We start from the raw sequence: 13,993 nt of genomic DNA on the forward strand, positions 1-13,993 counted from the left end.
AAAAATGCTTGCTTTGTCATTACTCTTAATTTTCTTATATTTTTGAGATAGTCATATCTATTGGCTTTTTCTAATGTTTGTTTGTAATGTTGCTATGCTTTTTAGTGTATAGAAATTCCTATTCCAAGGTTAGTTAAATACACAATTTTCCTAGATTTTTCTTCTATTCAGAAACATGGTATCTTTCTCATGTATATTTGTTGGAACCTTTCTATGGCTCTCACACAGGTCTTGTGAGGGCAGTTCTTTTAGTTCTTCATGTTTAGATGCCTGTGTACAAGCACATATCCAGAATGTATGGAGGGGTGTTCCATGGGATTGCCTAAAGTCTTCCCAATCTATCCCTCCCCAATCTCTAGTCCTTGGCTTTGAAACCTCCGTCATAACACTCATCATCCACTTACCTGAAAGAGGGGCCTCAGGACCTGGGATTTTAGATCATGAGTGTTAAAATTATATGCTGCATGATAGACATTCTTTCAAATATGACTTTTGACATAGACATATTCATTAGGTCCTAAGCACATATGAAGTTATTTACTTAATGCTATAGTTAAATAGTTTGGTTTCCTTGCTCAGTGCTAATAATTAATATGGCTTTTCTATTTTATTTCTTGACTTCTTGGTTGGCTAGAAGAGTCCTTAAGTATTTAGTATAGCCAGTCTGGCATCCTTCATATATACATGTTGGCCTGTTCTTGGATTTTGGCTTTTTCTTTCATACAGCTTAGGTCTTCTACCATATCTCAGATGCCAAAACACATTGTTTATTTACATATTTTTTTTTGTTTTTACAGCAGATGATTTGCAGAGGGCAAGTCTGTATCTTTTGGATGGTGTTTTCTATCCTCTATTCTTCAGTATGTTTTCTTCCTCCACATATTTACTCAACCTTTGTTGGTTTTTAATGTTCATTTGTTTTTGAGAGACAGAGAGAGACAGAGTGAGAGAGAGAGAGGCAGAGAGAGGGAGACACAGAATCTGAAGCAGGCTTCAGGCTCTGAGCTGTTAGTACAGAACCCGACGCGGGGTCGAACCCACGAACCATGAGATCATGACCTGAGCTGAAGTCGGAAGCTCAACCCACTGAGCCACCCAGGTGGCTCTGTCCCTCTGTTGGTTTTTCCTTTCCATTTATTCAGCTTCTAATGAGAAGAGAGATAACAGAGATATGTTTGTGCCTAGACAGAGACAGTCTATACAGATGGCGCCTGACTTACGCTTATTATTTTCTTGGGAGGCACTTTCTGCCTTGTATCTCCAACTGATATGCACAGGCCAAGGTCCAATTTTCTTTACTAGTTTCTAATAAGCATCTATGTAAGTATAGTTTGCTGGACTGAGGAAGGAATCATTTCTGTCTTTTGTGTAAAGACTCTGTTGATGACAGGCAGAATTATCTAGCCTAAATCAGCTAATCAAAGAAAAGAAATCTGTGGGCTCATACACTGGGAAGAGAACACAAGTTACATGGGCCTCAGGCATGAATGGACCTAATGTTTTCTCTCTTATACATGCTTTGTAGTTTCTCTCATTCTTTCTTATGGCACATGAGTTTCTTCCATGTGGTAGGGGGAATGGGTTGGGTGTCAACGGTAAGGCCACAGACAGCTACACATATATAGTATTCTAGCCAGTGATTCCAAAGGAAAGAGAAAGCCTTCCCCCATCCTAGCATCTATACATACTATGTCTTAGGGAAGAACTCCCTCTCACCCAACATGGTCCATGTACCTGCTCCATGGACCAATTTGAGTGACGAGGTGATGGAGTGCTGCCTTTGGCCAGACCTGAGTCACGTGTCCACTTCTGAAGGTAAGGGCTCTTACCAGAATTTCATGGAATGAGGAAGGGGCTGTTGTCCCAAAGTAAAGAGATGGGAATAAGGCACATAATATCAGAAAAATGGGGAAAGAGAGGCTAGACAGAAAAGCATACCACGGTGTTCACTACCTGCTTGCTGTCTCATTCTCAGTCATTCTGAACCAATGGAAAACACAAAACTATACTCCTAGGTGCGCATTGCCAAGAGTGTTACCTCTACCAACAGTGTTATATTTTTCACAGGATGCCACAAGTCTTACTATATCCACACTCCCCTTTCCCTTCTTTCACCCCTTGCCCCAGGCCCAACCCACTCCAGAGCAAACAGTCAGATATAAGTAAATATTAACACTTGGTTTGGTCACTTCTTTTTCTTCCTGAAAGTATAATAATGAAAAACAAGACATTATTGTAACTCTTTGCTGAGTAGCAAAGCAATTTTAATGGTAGAAAATCATGACATAAGGTGTCAGAGCATTGACCTCCTGGAGTTTTTTTCTGAAGTTCCATTGTTGTTTTGTGTGGATTCATTGATATCCAGGTAGATCTCGCCCTCTAACACTTGTATGGGCAAAATTTAAGTTGAAAAGGAAGATGATTCCCTTTAGCCTTGTGAGCCAAACCTAGTCCCCTACCTATATAGTATTCCAGAGCTGTACGGGACATACCTTAGTTCATGGCTTTGGTTCATCCACAGATGCCTGACCATGGAAGGTGAATAAACTGGAAAGGTATGTAGTACATAGTTCATGGGGAAGCCTTGAGTGCCATGCTGAGGAACTTGGACTACCCCTGGGGTAATGGTGGGGCATCATAAGGTCTTAGAGAAATTATCCAGTTTGCTCTTTGGGCCTACTGTTGGGATCTGGTACTGTGACCTTGATGAACCACACTTTTAAACAACACTGTTTTATTGGCTTTTGATGTTTGTTACTATACTTTTGTAACTTAATCATCTGTGGATCCATAAACTTTTGTGTAATATCATCCAGATTTGTTCAGCATGGGGGGAGAAGGACGAAAGAGAAAGGACTGTCTGGATCATTACCCAAAGTCCCATGTTAAAGTGGACTAGCAGGTAGATATGGAGTAGGCAGAAGGCCAGGAAATGAGGGAGGCGGCCAGTAACAGGGAAGAAAAGATGATGATCTTAGGATTTTGTGAAGGATCCAGAGGGAACAGGCTAAATTGGAATCGAATGCCGAAATTGAGGTGAAACATTTACTTTGTTTATTTAAGGATATTATCATTTACAGAACTAGTGAGGTGATTATTGATGTTTCAAGTTTATATACACAATATTGAAACGTATTTTAAGTTAAAAGCCACATACCTGGAAAACTAGGTTGGCATTTTCATGCATTCCAAATATTTCTGGATCATCTATTAAAGGCAGATTTTCAATGTAGTCTTTAAACTCTTGTAGGGTATCAGCCAATGGTGCAAAATAGATGCCTGTTTATTGAAAACACAGAAGGCAAATCTATTTCAAATAGACAAGCTTTGTACCACCAAGTTTGGTCCTTTTCTGCCTGTTCAGATGGTGGCTATAATCAACTTCCTTCCACAGAAAAGGGAATTGTTTTTCCCACCCTCCTTCCTTTCATTACTGTGCCTGGTGCTCTCCCTTTTCTTGGGGCCTTGAGCATGTGATTAGCGTCCTAACATTTCTGGGTGACCTCCAGAACCTTTCAAGAATCTGGGAATCCAGGGGTGTGCTGCTGAAAGCCATGCCTTATGAAGGGCTCCAAATTTATATAACTTTGAAAATACGTTTAGACCAAATACAACCCACTTTAGAACAAACAATTCAAAGTGACATTTTTGTGCTTTCACTGCCAAACCAGTTTTGGAGGTGGTCAAGCAGGGGGATGGGGCGGGTGGGCGTGAGGACTGGGTTGTGCTGACTGGACACTGAGAGCTCCTAGATGGAAAACTGAAAGATGCTGTTGATGACTTCTTAGAAAGGTCCTTTCCATAATATTGAAAAGCCATTCACCTGATTCAGAATATTTATAATCCTCTTCTAATGTTTCAGGAGAAAAAAACCTTTTTAAGACAGTCCGAAGGCATCTTTGATCCCAGGTGTCTGTAACTCTACCACCATATGTAATTTCACCTGAAAAGGAGGTTGCATTTTAAAACATATTATTTTTCATTGATATGCATATACCCAAATTCTAACAGGTGTGTGTGTGTGTGTGTGTGTGTGTATATATATATATATATATATATATATATATATATATATATATAATTTATTTATTTGGAACTGAAAGTGAAAAAAGCATGTCAGAGTTTCCTTCCACTACTCCCCCAAAAGAGAATAAAATTCGATTTTTATTTTTATTTTTTTCAACGTTTTTTATTTATTTTTGGGACAGAGAGAGACATAGCATGAATGGGGGAGGGGCAGAGAGAGAGGGAGACACAGAATCGGAAACAGGCTCCAGGCTCCGAGCCATCAGCCCAGAGCCTGACGCGGGGCTCGAACTCATGGACCGCGAGATCGTGACCTGGCTGAAGTCGGACGCTTAACCGACTGCGCCACCCAGGCGCCCCTAAAATTCGATTTTTAAAAAGCAGAAAAAAACCTAGTATATGTACCCTAGCTTAATTATTTTGCTTTCCCTAAATAACCAAAACCAAAGTCACTGAGCTTTATTTACATATTTCTTCCTTCTTCCTTTTTTTTTCCCCTAAAATACTGATTTTGGGTCTTACCCAATCATGGATCATAGTATTCTAAAACATGTACACTTTCCATGAAATAGTGCTTCTTTTCAAGGCCAGTCAATAAATGGAACCAAAACATTTACAACAAGGCATTCAAACTGTATACATACTTTATCAGGTAGGAAGGAAAGATAGATCCAAGGTGAAAGGACAGTGTGCCTCACAGAAATGATGTTATGGGGAATTAAAACTTATTGGTATACCATCTTTCTTTTCACAGAGAAGCTACTTTCAGCATGCTCCACTGTCATCCCAAAATTATAAGTAGGAATGCATCGGAATGATATCTGTTGCTGATATAATTCCTTCGAAAAATTCCAGATCCACTGCTGCATTATTCACTGTGGTGTGTGGTGTTCCTGGAAGGAGTTTGCTGACTTTGTCAGCTTCTGAATCCTCTAAGTGTTCATCTCTTCTCATCTCCATATCTTCCATTATGTCAGGAAGAAATCTTTTTCATTATCTTTCAAGCTGAGATGGTTGGTTGAAAGGAAGTTATTTCAGTCTTTGGAATCTCAATGATTTATTTCTTCTAAGACAGCAATGTCTTATAGGGGCACTTATCTTCCCTCTCCCATTGAAGCAACTTCGGTCTGTCTTGGTGGATCAGCCACTCAGGGAGAGGGGGGAGGAAGTAGGTATTACAGCTGATGGTCAAGTAGCTAAATCTCTGTATTAGCAATTCTAAGAGGGAGGAAAGAGATGCTGCTGTATTTTCCTGGGTATATTCTTCAGTCACTTTCTAGGAAATCTTGGGACACGAAGTTTGGTTACATCTTTGTAGTGTGTCTGTCCAGGCTTGGCCTAAGTTGAAGCTCCTCTTGGACCCTTGGGGCCAGATGGGAATGTAAGCTCAAGTTTCTCCAATTGCATGGTGGGGTCTGGAAAAGGAGGGTGGCCAGGAAAACTAAGACTTCTATAGTAGTGGTGAGAGGAAAGAGTTCCCCTAATGTATTTTTTTTTTAAGTCACAAACTACAAATCTGCATCTTGAGAAGGAGCACAGAAATGTTTTCCATACATACCATGAGACTTTGTGCTTCTCCATCCAGATTGAGTTTTATCCTTTTCTTGGATCAAACTGTGTAAAAAAAAAGGAGCTCCACTATTTTGATTCACAGTAGATGACCCACTTTTTAGGCTCACTTTTAGGGAGGAGTCATCTGGGTTTGGTCTTCCCAGAAAAGGGACCTGGGGGAATGTGTCCACCATAGATGCCTACTACCTGTCCTGGCCCTGACATCACAGTTCCCGAGGGTCTCATTGCAGATCCCAGTGTGGGATCTTTTCTTCCTCTCCTATCCCCATGGGCTGGCTGGGGGATGGCCTGATACAAACTGGATAGGCCTTAAGTTTGGCTTTACCCTTGCCCATTGTGAGCTCAGATCTGTCTCTTGGACTTAGACATTGCTATACCTTACACTCTAAAATTTTAAGACCTCTCCATACATCCAAATACCTTCTCATATTTAAAGTGTCCTCAGCATTTCTGTTTATTCTCTCCTGTTTTAGTCTCCACACTGGTGTTGCTGTATCTTCTTGTTCAGTCCTTCATTTTACTTTTATTATAGCTGTATAAATTATTGCATCCCTTTACAGCCAAAGGGCTAAGATTGACCACCATTGATTACAAAGTAGAACCAAAGCTTATTAATGACACACATAGGCCTTTTGGGATGTGCCCCCACCTTATGTTCTGTAGCTTTGTTGAGGATAGAGCTCCCCTCCATGCACATCCCCTCTTCATACTATGCACCAGCCCAACTGAATTACTCACAGTTTCTATAGTCAGGCCACACCTCAACTTGTTGGGCTTTTATGTCACTTTCCTCTTGCCCAGTGTGCAGTTTAACTGTTAAACACTTATCTCAACCATCGCCCCCTGGTGGAACTTTTCCAGATTCCCCCAGGTAGTACTAAACTAGTTGCTTCTTCTGAGTTCCCACAGCACTACACATACATTCTGCTGATTTCGTAGTTATCCTAACATATGGTTTATCATTATTTCCACCCTCCACGCCATGAGTTAGATTTTTGACAGGCAGGGTCTATGTCATCTTTGTATTTTTAGCATCTATTCATAGTCATACTAGGTAGCATTTCCTGGATGAATGCATAAATGACTGCCTAAAATACCAGCCTATGAATAAAGCATTGCCTTTTTGCCTCTGTTTTTTAAAAAAACAGCTATAATTAATAAAGAGCTATAATTTAAAAATCATAAAATCCACATAAAAATTTACATGTATAATTCAGCAATTTTTAGTAAACCTGCAATGTTGTGTGCAACTGTCACCTCAATCTAATTTTGGAATATCTGTTTCATCCCCCAAAAGAAATCTTGTGCCTCTTTTCAGTCACTCCCCACTTTTACCCCTGTTCTATGCAACTACTTTCTGTCTGTATAGATTTGTTTTTTCTGGAAATTTCGTGTAAATGGAATCATACAACGCAGTATTTTTGTGTCTGACCTCTTTTACCTATCAGAGTGTCTAAGGGTTATCTGTGTTGCAGTATGTATCAGTACTTTATTCCTTTTTATGGCCGGTTGTTACATTGTATGGACATGCCACATTGTTTATCCATTCACCAGTTGAGGGACGTTCAAGTTGTTTCCACTTTTTGGCTATTATGAAACAATACTGCTATAAACATTTGTGTACAAGTTTTTGTGTGGGCCATTTTTCATTCATATACCTAGGAGTCGAATTTCTGGGTCATATGGTGATTCTATTTAAAAAACTTTCCAAAGTAGGGGCACCATTTTACATTGCCACCAGCAACATATGAGGGTTCCAATTTCTCCACATCGTCACCAATGCTTGCTAGTTTTGTTTGTTTCATTTTTAAATTATAGCCATCCTAGTAGGTGTTAAGTGGTATCTCATTATGGCTTTAATTTTCTTTTCCTTAATGACTGTCATTTCACATGCTTATTGGGCATTTGGAAATCTTCTTTGGTGAAATGTGTATTCAAGTCTTTTTCCCATTTTTATATTGGATGATTTTTCTTTTCACTGTTGAGTTGTAAGTGTTCTTTTATATACTTTGTATACAAGTGCCTTAACAGACATGATTTGCAAATAGTTTCCCTCAGTATGTGACTTGCCTTTTCATTTTTTTTAAACTTTGTTTTTAACGTCTCTTCATTTTTGAGAGAGAGAGAGAGAGAGAGACAGAGACAGAGAGAGAGAATGTGAAGCAGGCTCCAGGCTCTGAGCTGTCAGCACAGAGCCCAACACAGGGCTTGAACTCACGAGCCATGAGATCATGACCTGAGCTGAAGCTGAATGCTTAAGTGACTGAGCCACCCAGATGCCCCTTGCCTTTTCACTTTCTTGACGGTGTTTGTTGAAAGTGTAAAGGTATTAAATATTGATGAAGAGGATTTATTTTTTTAAATTCTTATTATTTTCTTTACTGCTTGTATTTTTTTGTGTCATATCTAATAAGTAATTGCCTAACCCAAAGTCACAAAGATTTGCTTTGCTCTTTGGTTTCAGCTCTTACGTCAAATATTTTGAGTTAATTATTGTGTATCATATGAGATAAGGATCCAAATTCATCCTTTTGCAGATGGATACTTAACAGTCCCAGCATCATTTATTGAACAAATTATCTTTCCTGCATTGAGCTGCCCCAATGCCTTTGTTGAAAGTAAGCTGGCCATCAACAAAAGGTCAACTAACCAGCACCATTTTGTAAGCAGTGTTGGCCCCACTGGAGTGCTGGCATGCTGCAGGCAGGAGTATACAGTAGCCTCCTAATTCCAAGACCACTCCTTTGGGTCCACTCTGAGGATGGGTCCGCATTCATTTTCACTATTGTTTCACTGCCCTCCATTTCCAAGGTTTATTTGCCTTTCCCAGCTCTAGATCACCTGATACCTCTCTGTCCTTCCCCATTTCCCTTACTCACCAGTGAAGACCACCCATTCCCATTTTGCCCCTTTTCAGAGTGCTCTTCTTCCCCCACTCCCCAGGGCAAATCATTTCTTCATTGCTCAGGCTTGGCACTAAGGTTCCATGTGGCCACAATTAATATCTGCTAAAAATTGTAATTCCTGAAATATATTTTCCTTTTTCACAAGTGTACCTGAATCAACAGGTCAAGCAGTATTCAGATTTTTTTGAAATTAAGAGCACAGACTCTGGAGGCTAGACTGCCTGGATTTCAATCTTGGCTCCACCATTTATAAACTGTGTGCCTCAATTTCCTCATGTATAAAGTAGGGATATAACAGTCCTCACCTCATAGGGTTGTTGTGAGGATTAAATCTACTAATTCTTGGGAAGTGCTTAACACAGTACTTGGCGTGCATCAAGAGAGTATGTTTTTGCTATTATTATTTGGGAAAACATCTGCCCATTTTTCATGTGTAAATATCTTCCTGATATTCTTTCCATGGTCTTATCTTCACAAAGGGACTATCACAAGTCCTCATTACCACCATCGACTCCCACTGGGGAAGGACACCATCTTCATATGGGCCCTGCCCTGCCCATGTGGGCATACTGACCAGTAATGTAAATCAATGCATCCCAGGGAATATTTCCTTCTTGACAATAAAGGTTGAGATTCAGCAAAGCACATTCCCTGTCACTGTCATTAAATTCATAGCAGATATTCCAACCAAGAGGGCCAAACTTTTTTCTCTCCTAGAACGGAAAATGAAAATGGTCTTACCTAAAATTCGATAAAGTTAATTTTGTGTAAAATATTGAGAAATAAAAGGTTTCTATTGCAGTCGGGCATTTTCATTCTGTAAAAATAGTTAAGATCATGCAGTTCAACTTCATCTAGGCTTTCAGTTTGGCTTTCACCAAACATGGAGGGCATCTATCCCTCTAGTCCTGGCTCCTCTCCAAAATTTCCAAAAGAAAATTTGACATCACTGGAAATGTAATACACCTGTCAAAAGGACATTTGTCCTTCATGGTAAAATAAAATGTTTCCCCATCAAAATAGGGGGGGAAAAATACACTAATCATCCATCAGGTAGACAGAGTGACTCCCTGATGTTTTAAGGAATCTCTCACCTAGGCTTTTAGTCATGTCACGATGTGCTGATTACATACTGACTTCTCTGCAGGGACATCTTTTTTTTTTTTTTTTTTTTTTTTTTTTTTTTTTTTTTTTTTTTTTTTTAACTGGTACACAGAATCATAATCCTTGTTTCATGATTTCACATGGTCGTTATCTCCCTATCCCACCTTAATTTCTTAACTCTGCTGATTATACCAGAGGTCTCATATTTCCTCCTCTTGACCTCAAAATTTCCCTAAGTCTTAAGCTACCTCTCCATCTCAGCTGTCTTTGTTTGTACAACAAGGACCTCACACCTGGAGCCCCTAGTCCCAGCCTCTCGGATCTCCTCTAGGACCTTGTTTACTTATTTATCTCATACCTTGCATCTTTAATCTTTGTTTTTTCTTTACAGAATCTTTCTCTGTAGACCATACACAGTTGAAACGCAGGCAGCCAATCTAACCAAGACACCATTTAGAGATATGTAGTTGAAAAGTCAGAATTTAAGTGCAGGGTCATGGGATGGACACCAGACCACAGCAGTGAAGTATGAGCAGACGGAAGCAGAAAGCAGTACTGAGTTAAAGGTCATCTTTCAGGGGACTTGGGACTCTGATCACAGGGAAGATGTAAGGGTGGTCAGCCCACTCAAACAGGAATAGGTGAGAGTGAAACCACTGTAAGAAAAACAATGACTGACATGATATGTGTGTGCAGAGAAGGAATAATAAAAATCCTGAAGTTTTGATTGTAGGCGACTGAGAGATGGGACCACTGATTTCAGGAGGAGAGTGTGGAGGGGAAGCAGATTTGGGAGTGAGACATAGCTAAGGAGATCAAGTTTGTGCTTTTGAGTTTGACCTTGTGCATCTACTCAGGTGATGGCATCCCTTAGATCAGAGTAGAGCTGGGAGGTGCAGCTGTGAGAGGCTGAGGGGAGGGGAGCACAGAGATCCGCCACTGAGTGAAAACAACTTGGGTTCAGACACGGAACGGGGCCTCAGCACTTCATAATGTCACCTGTTAGCTTTCATGTAATTCCTACTTTTTACTTATTTATTTATTAACATAATGCACTTTCTTGTTTCTATTGAAAAGCAAAATTGAGTGTACCTGAATAATTGCATGGAAGAAACAAATGCCAAATATTATTTGTCTCCATTTTCTTCCGAGTATATTTTCTTCAAAAAACGAAGGTGTCATTTCAGTAAATGCTCGTCTGATATTTGCACGTAAACCTTTTGGAGGCTCATTGGTTACCTGAATTTGGACACATATGTGGCACAGAGGGTGATTTTATAGATTAATACTTATAGACTGAAGCCATGGAAGGTTGGAGATAACTGATGCCCAAGGCGCATTCCTGGCATTCCTGCTCTGTGTCTTGCTCAGCCTCAGTCTCTGGAAAGTAGGCCCTGGTGGGGTCTTCAGACCTACAGTGGGTAAATTATCTCCACCAGAACCTCATACTATTTTCATTTGGAGTCCATTTTTCTAAATATGGGCCAGAAAGTATGCTCAGGCCTTCTGCATTGGATTTTCCACTCATCTCAACATACTGCAGTCCTTGATGACATGGGACAGGGAAGGAAGAGGCATCTCTTGTTCCTGAGCGATCATTCATATGCAGAGGCTTCCCATATGTTGGAAACTTCCAGCACTGAAATCCAGCAGCCATACTACCCATAGGCCTTCCTTCTCTCAAATGCTGAAACATTCTCTTAACTCTGGGAGGGGACCCATTCTCACCATTCTGAATCTTTGACATTTTCTTATAGAGCTGAATGGTCAACAGACTAGGGCACACAAGGGTGGCAGTGTCTTGGGAAATCGTTTCCCTGCATGCTATCAGGTACAGCGATACTGACTTGCTCCTCCCCACCTTGGCCACATGGACTGTGATGTGGTCCTACACATGGGGACTGGGTTCCCTGGACGCACTTGGGAACACTCTGAGGCCATTTTGTGCCGTTCCAACCATGTGCATACATTACCTTGACAGAATTTTGAAGAACTGTAACAGGAAATGTACTACTAGGCATGGAACTTAAAAAAAGTCGAAAAGTGTCCTTGATGATAATGTCTGTTTAAAACAAAGATAAAACAACAAAAAAGGAAAATGCTTAAATTATAATAATACTTTTATATAACTTTTATATAACTTATCATGGCAAAAAGACTAGTTTAAGTATTTTATGTTGTAAAATGTTCTAAAATGTAGGTGGGAGGAATCTTTATAGAACCCTTTTTTAAAAAATTATTTATTATTATTTTTTAAAATTTACATTCAAGTTAGTTAGCATATAGTGCAACAGTGATTTCAGGAGTAGATTCCTTAATGCCCCTGACCCGTTTAGCCCATCCCCCCCCCCCCCCACAACTCCTCCAGCAACCCTGTTTGTTCTCTATATTTAAGAGTCTCTTCTGGTTTGTCCCCCTCCCTGTTTTTATATTATTTTTGCTTCCCTTCCCTTATGTTCACCTGTTTTGTATCTTAAAGTCCTCATATGAGTGAAGTCATATATTTGTCCTTCTCTGACTAATTTCACTTAGCATGATACCCTCTTGTTCCATCCATGTAGTTGCAAATGGCAAGATTTCATTCTTCTTGATTGTCGAGTAATACTCCATTGTATATATATACCACATTTTCTTTATCCATTCATCCATCGATGGACATTTGGGCTCTTTCCATACTTTGACTATTGTTGCTATTGCTGCTATAAACATTGGGGTACATGTGCCCCTTCGAAACAGCACACCTGTATCCCTTGGATAAATACCTAGTAGTGCAATTGCTGGGTCATAGGGTAGTTCTATTTTTAATTTTTGGGGGAATCTCCATACTGTTTTCCAGAGTAGCTGCACCAGTTTGCATTCCTACCAGCAATGCAAAGGAGATCCTCTTTCTCCGCAACCTTGCCAACATCTGTTGTTTCCTGAATTGTTAATGTTAGCCATTCTGACAGGTGTGAGGTGGTATCTCATTGCGGTTTTGATTGGTATTTCCCTGATGATGAGTGATGTTGAGCATTTTTTCATGTGTCGGTTGGCCATCTGGATGTCTTCTCTGGAGAAGTGTCTATTCATGTCTTCTGCCCATTTCTTCACTGGATTATTTGTTTTTTGGGTGTTGAGTTTGACAAGTTCTTTATAGATTTTGGATACTAACCCTTTATCTGATATGTCATTTGCAAATATCTTCTCCCATTCCGTTGGTTGCCTTTTAGTTTTGCTGATTGTTTCCTTCACTGCGCACAAGCTTTTTATTTTGATGAGGTCCCAATAGTTCATTTTTGCTTTTGTTTCTCTTGCCTCCAGAGATGTGTTGAGTAAGAAGTTGTTGTGGCCAAGGTCAAAGAGGCTTTTGCCTGCTTTCTCCTTGAGGATTTTGATGGCTTCCTGTCTTATGTTTAAGTCTTTCACTCTTTTTGAGTTTATTTTTGATTATAGTGTAAGAAAGTGGTCCAGGTTCATTTTTGCTTTTAATTTCCTTGCCTTTGGAGATGTGTTGAGCAAGAAATTGCTGCAGCTGAGGTCAAAGAGGTTGTTGCCTGCTTTCTCCTCGAGAATTTTGATGGCTTCTTGTCTTATATTTAGGTCTTTGATCCATTTTGAGTTTATTTTTGTGTGTGGTGTAAGAAAATGGTCCAGGTTCATTTTTATGCATGTCGCTGTCCAGTTTTCTCAGCACCACTTGCCGAAGAGACTGTCTTTATTCCATTGGATATTCTTTCCTGCTTTGTCAAAGATTATTTGGCCATACATTTGTGGGTCCGTTTCTGGGTTCTCTATTCTGTTCCATTGACTTGAGTGTCTGTTTTTGTGCCATATAGAAAGCTCTTAATACATAAGAGTTTGGCAATCTAGACACTGGCACATTTGAGTAAAGAAATTAAGGATACATTAATTTTCAATACTTGTTGGAGATTTTAAGGGCTTTCCCTCTGAAATGCAGAAAATTTTCTTTTTTTTATAATTATAATTTTATTTAATGTCTCCAACATTCAATTTGAATTTCTTTTTTTAAAATTTTTTTAAAATTTGCATCCAAATTACTTAGCATATAGTGCAACAATGATTTCAGAAATAGATTCCTTAGTACCTATTACCCATTTAGCCCATGTCCCCTCCCACAACCCCTCCAGTAACCCTCAGTTTGCTCTCCATATTTATGAGTCTCTTCTGTTTTGTCTCCCTCCCTGTTTTTATATGATTTTTGTTTCCCTTCCCTTATGTTCATCTGTTTTTTCTCTTAAAGTCCTCATATGAGTGAAGTCATATGATTTTTGCCTTTCTCTGACTAATTTCACTTAGCATAATACCCTCCAGTTCCATCCACATAGTTGCAAATGGCAAGATTTCATTCTTTTTGATTGCCAAGTAATATTCCATTGTGTATATAT

The 13,993-nt window shown here is 39.6% G+C and overlaps 1 protein-coding gene across 3 annotated transcripts in view; it reads right to left on the reverse strand.

Moving 5' to 3' along the window:
- DNAH6 (dynein axonemal heavy chain 6) overlaps positions 1–13,993 on the reverse strand; it is a 254,336-nt gene that overhangs the window by 19,989 nt on the left and 220,354 nt on the right. For all 3 annotated transcript variants that reach the window (XM_058683523.1, XM_058683522.1, XM_058683525.1), the window contains exons 66-70: positions 11,582–11,670; positions 10,701–10,847; positions 9,079–9,217; positions 3,824–3,943; positions 3,158–3,279 (exon numbers count right to left, since the gene is read on the reverse strand). In XM_058683523.1, the coding sequence (XP_058539506.1) occupies positions 3,158–3,279; positions 3,824–3,943; positions 9,079–9,217; positions 10,701–10,847; positions 11,582–11,670 (617 nt within the window). The remainder of the gene's footprint in view (positions 1–3,157; positions 3,280–3,823; positions 3,944–9,078; positions 9,218–10,700; positions 10,848–11,581; positions 11,671–13,993) is intronic.

This window comes from Neofelis nebulosa, chromosome 9, assembly GCF_028018385.1.
Source record: "Neofelis nebulosa isolate mNeoNeb1 chromosome 9, mNeoNeb1.pri, whole genome shotgun sequence".
NCBI lineage: Eukaryota > Metazoa > Chordata > Mammalia > Carnivora > Felidae > Neofelis > Neofelis nebulosa.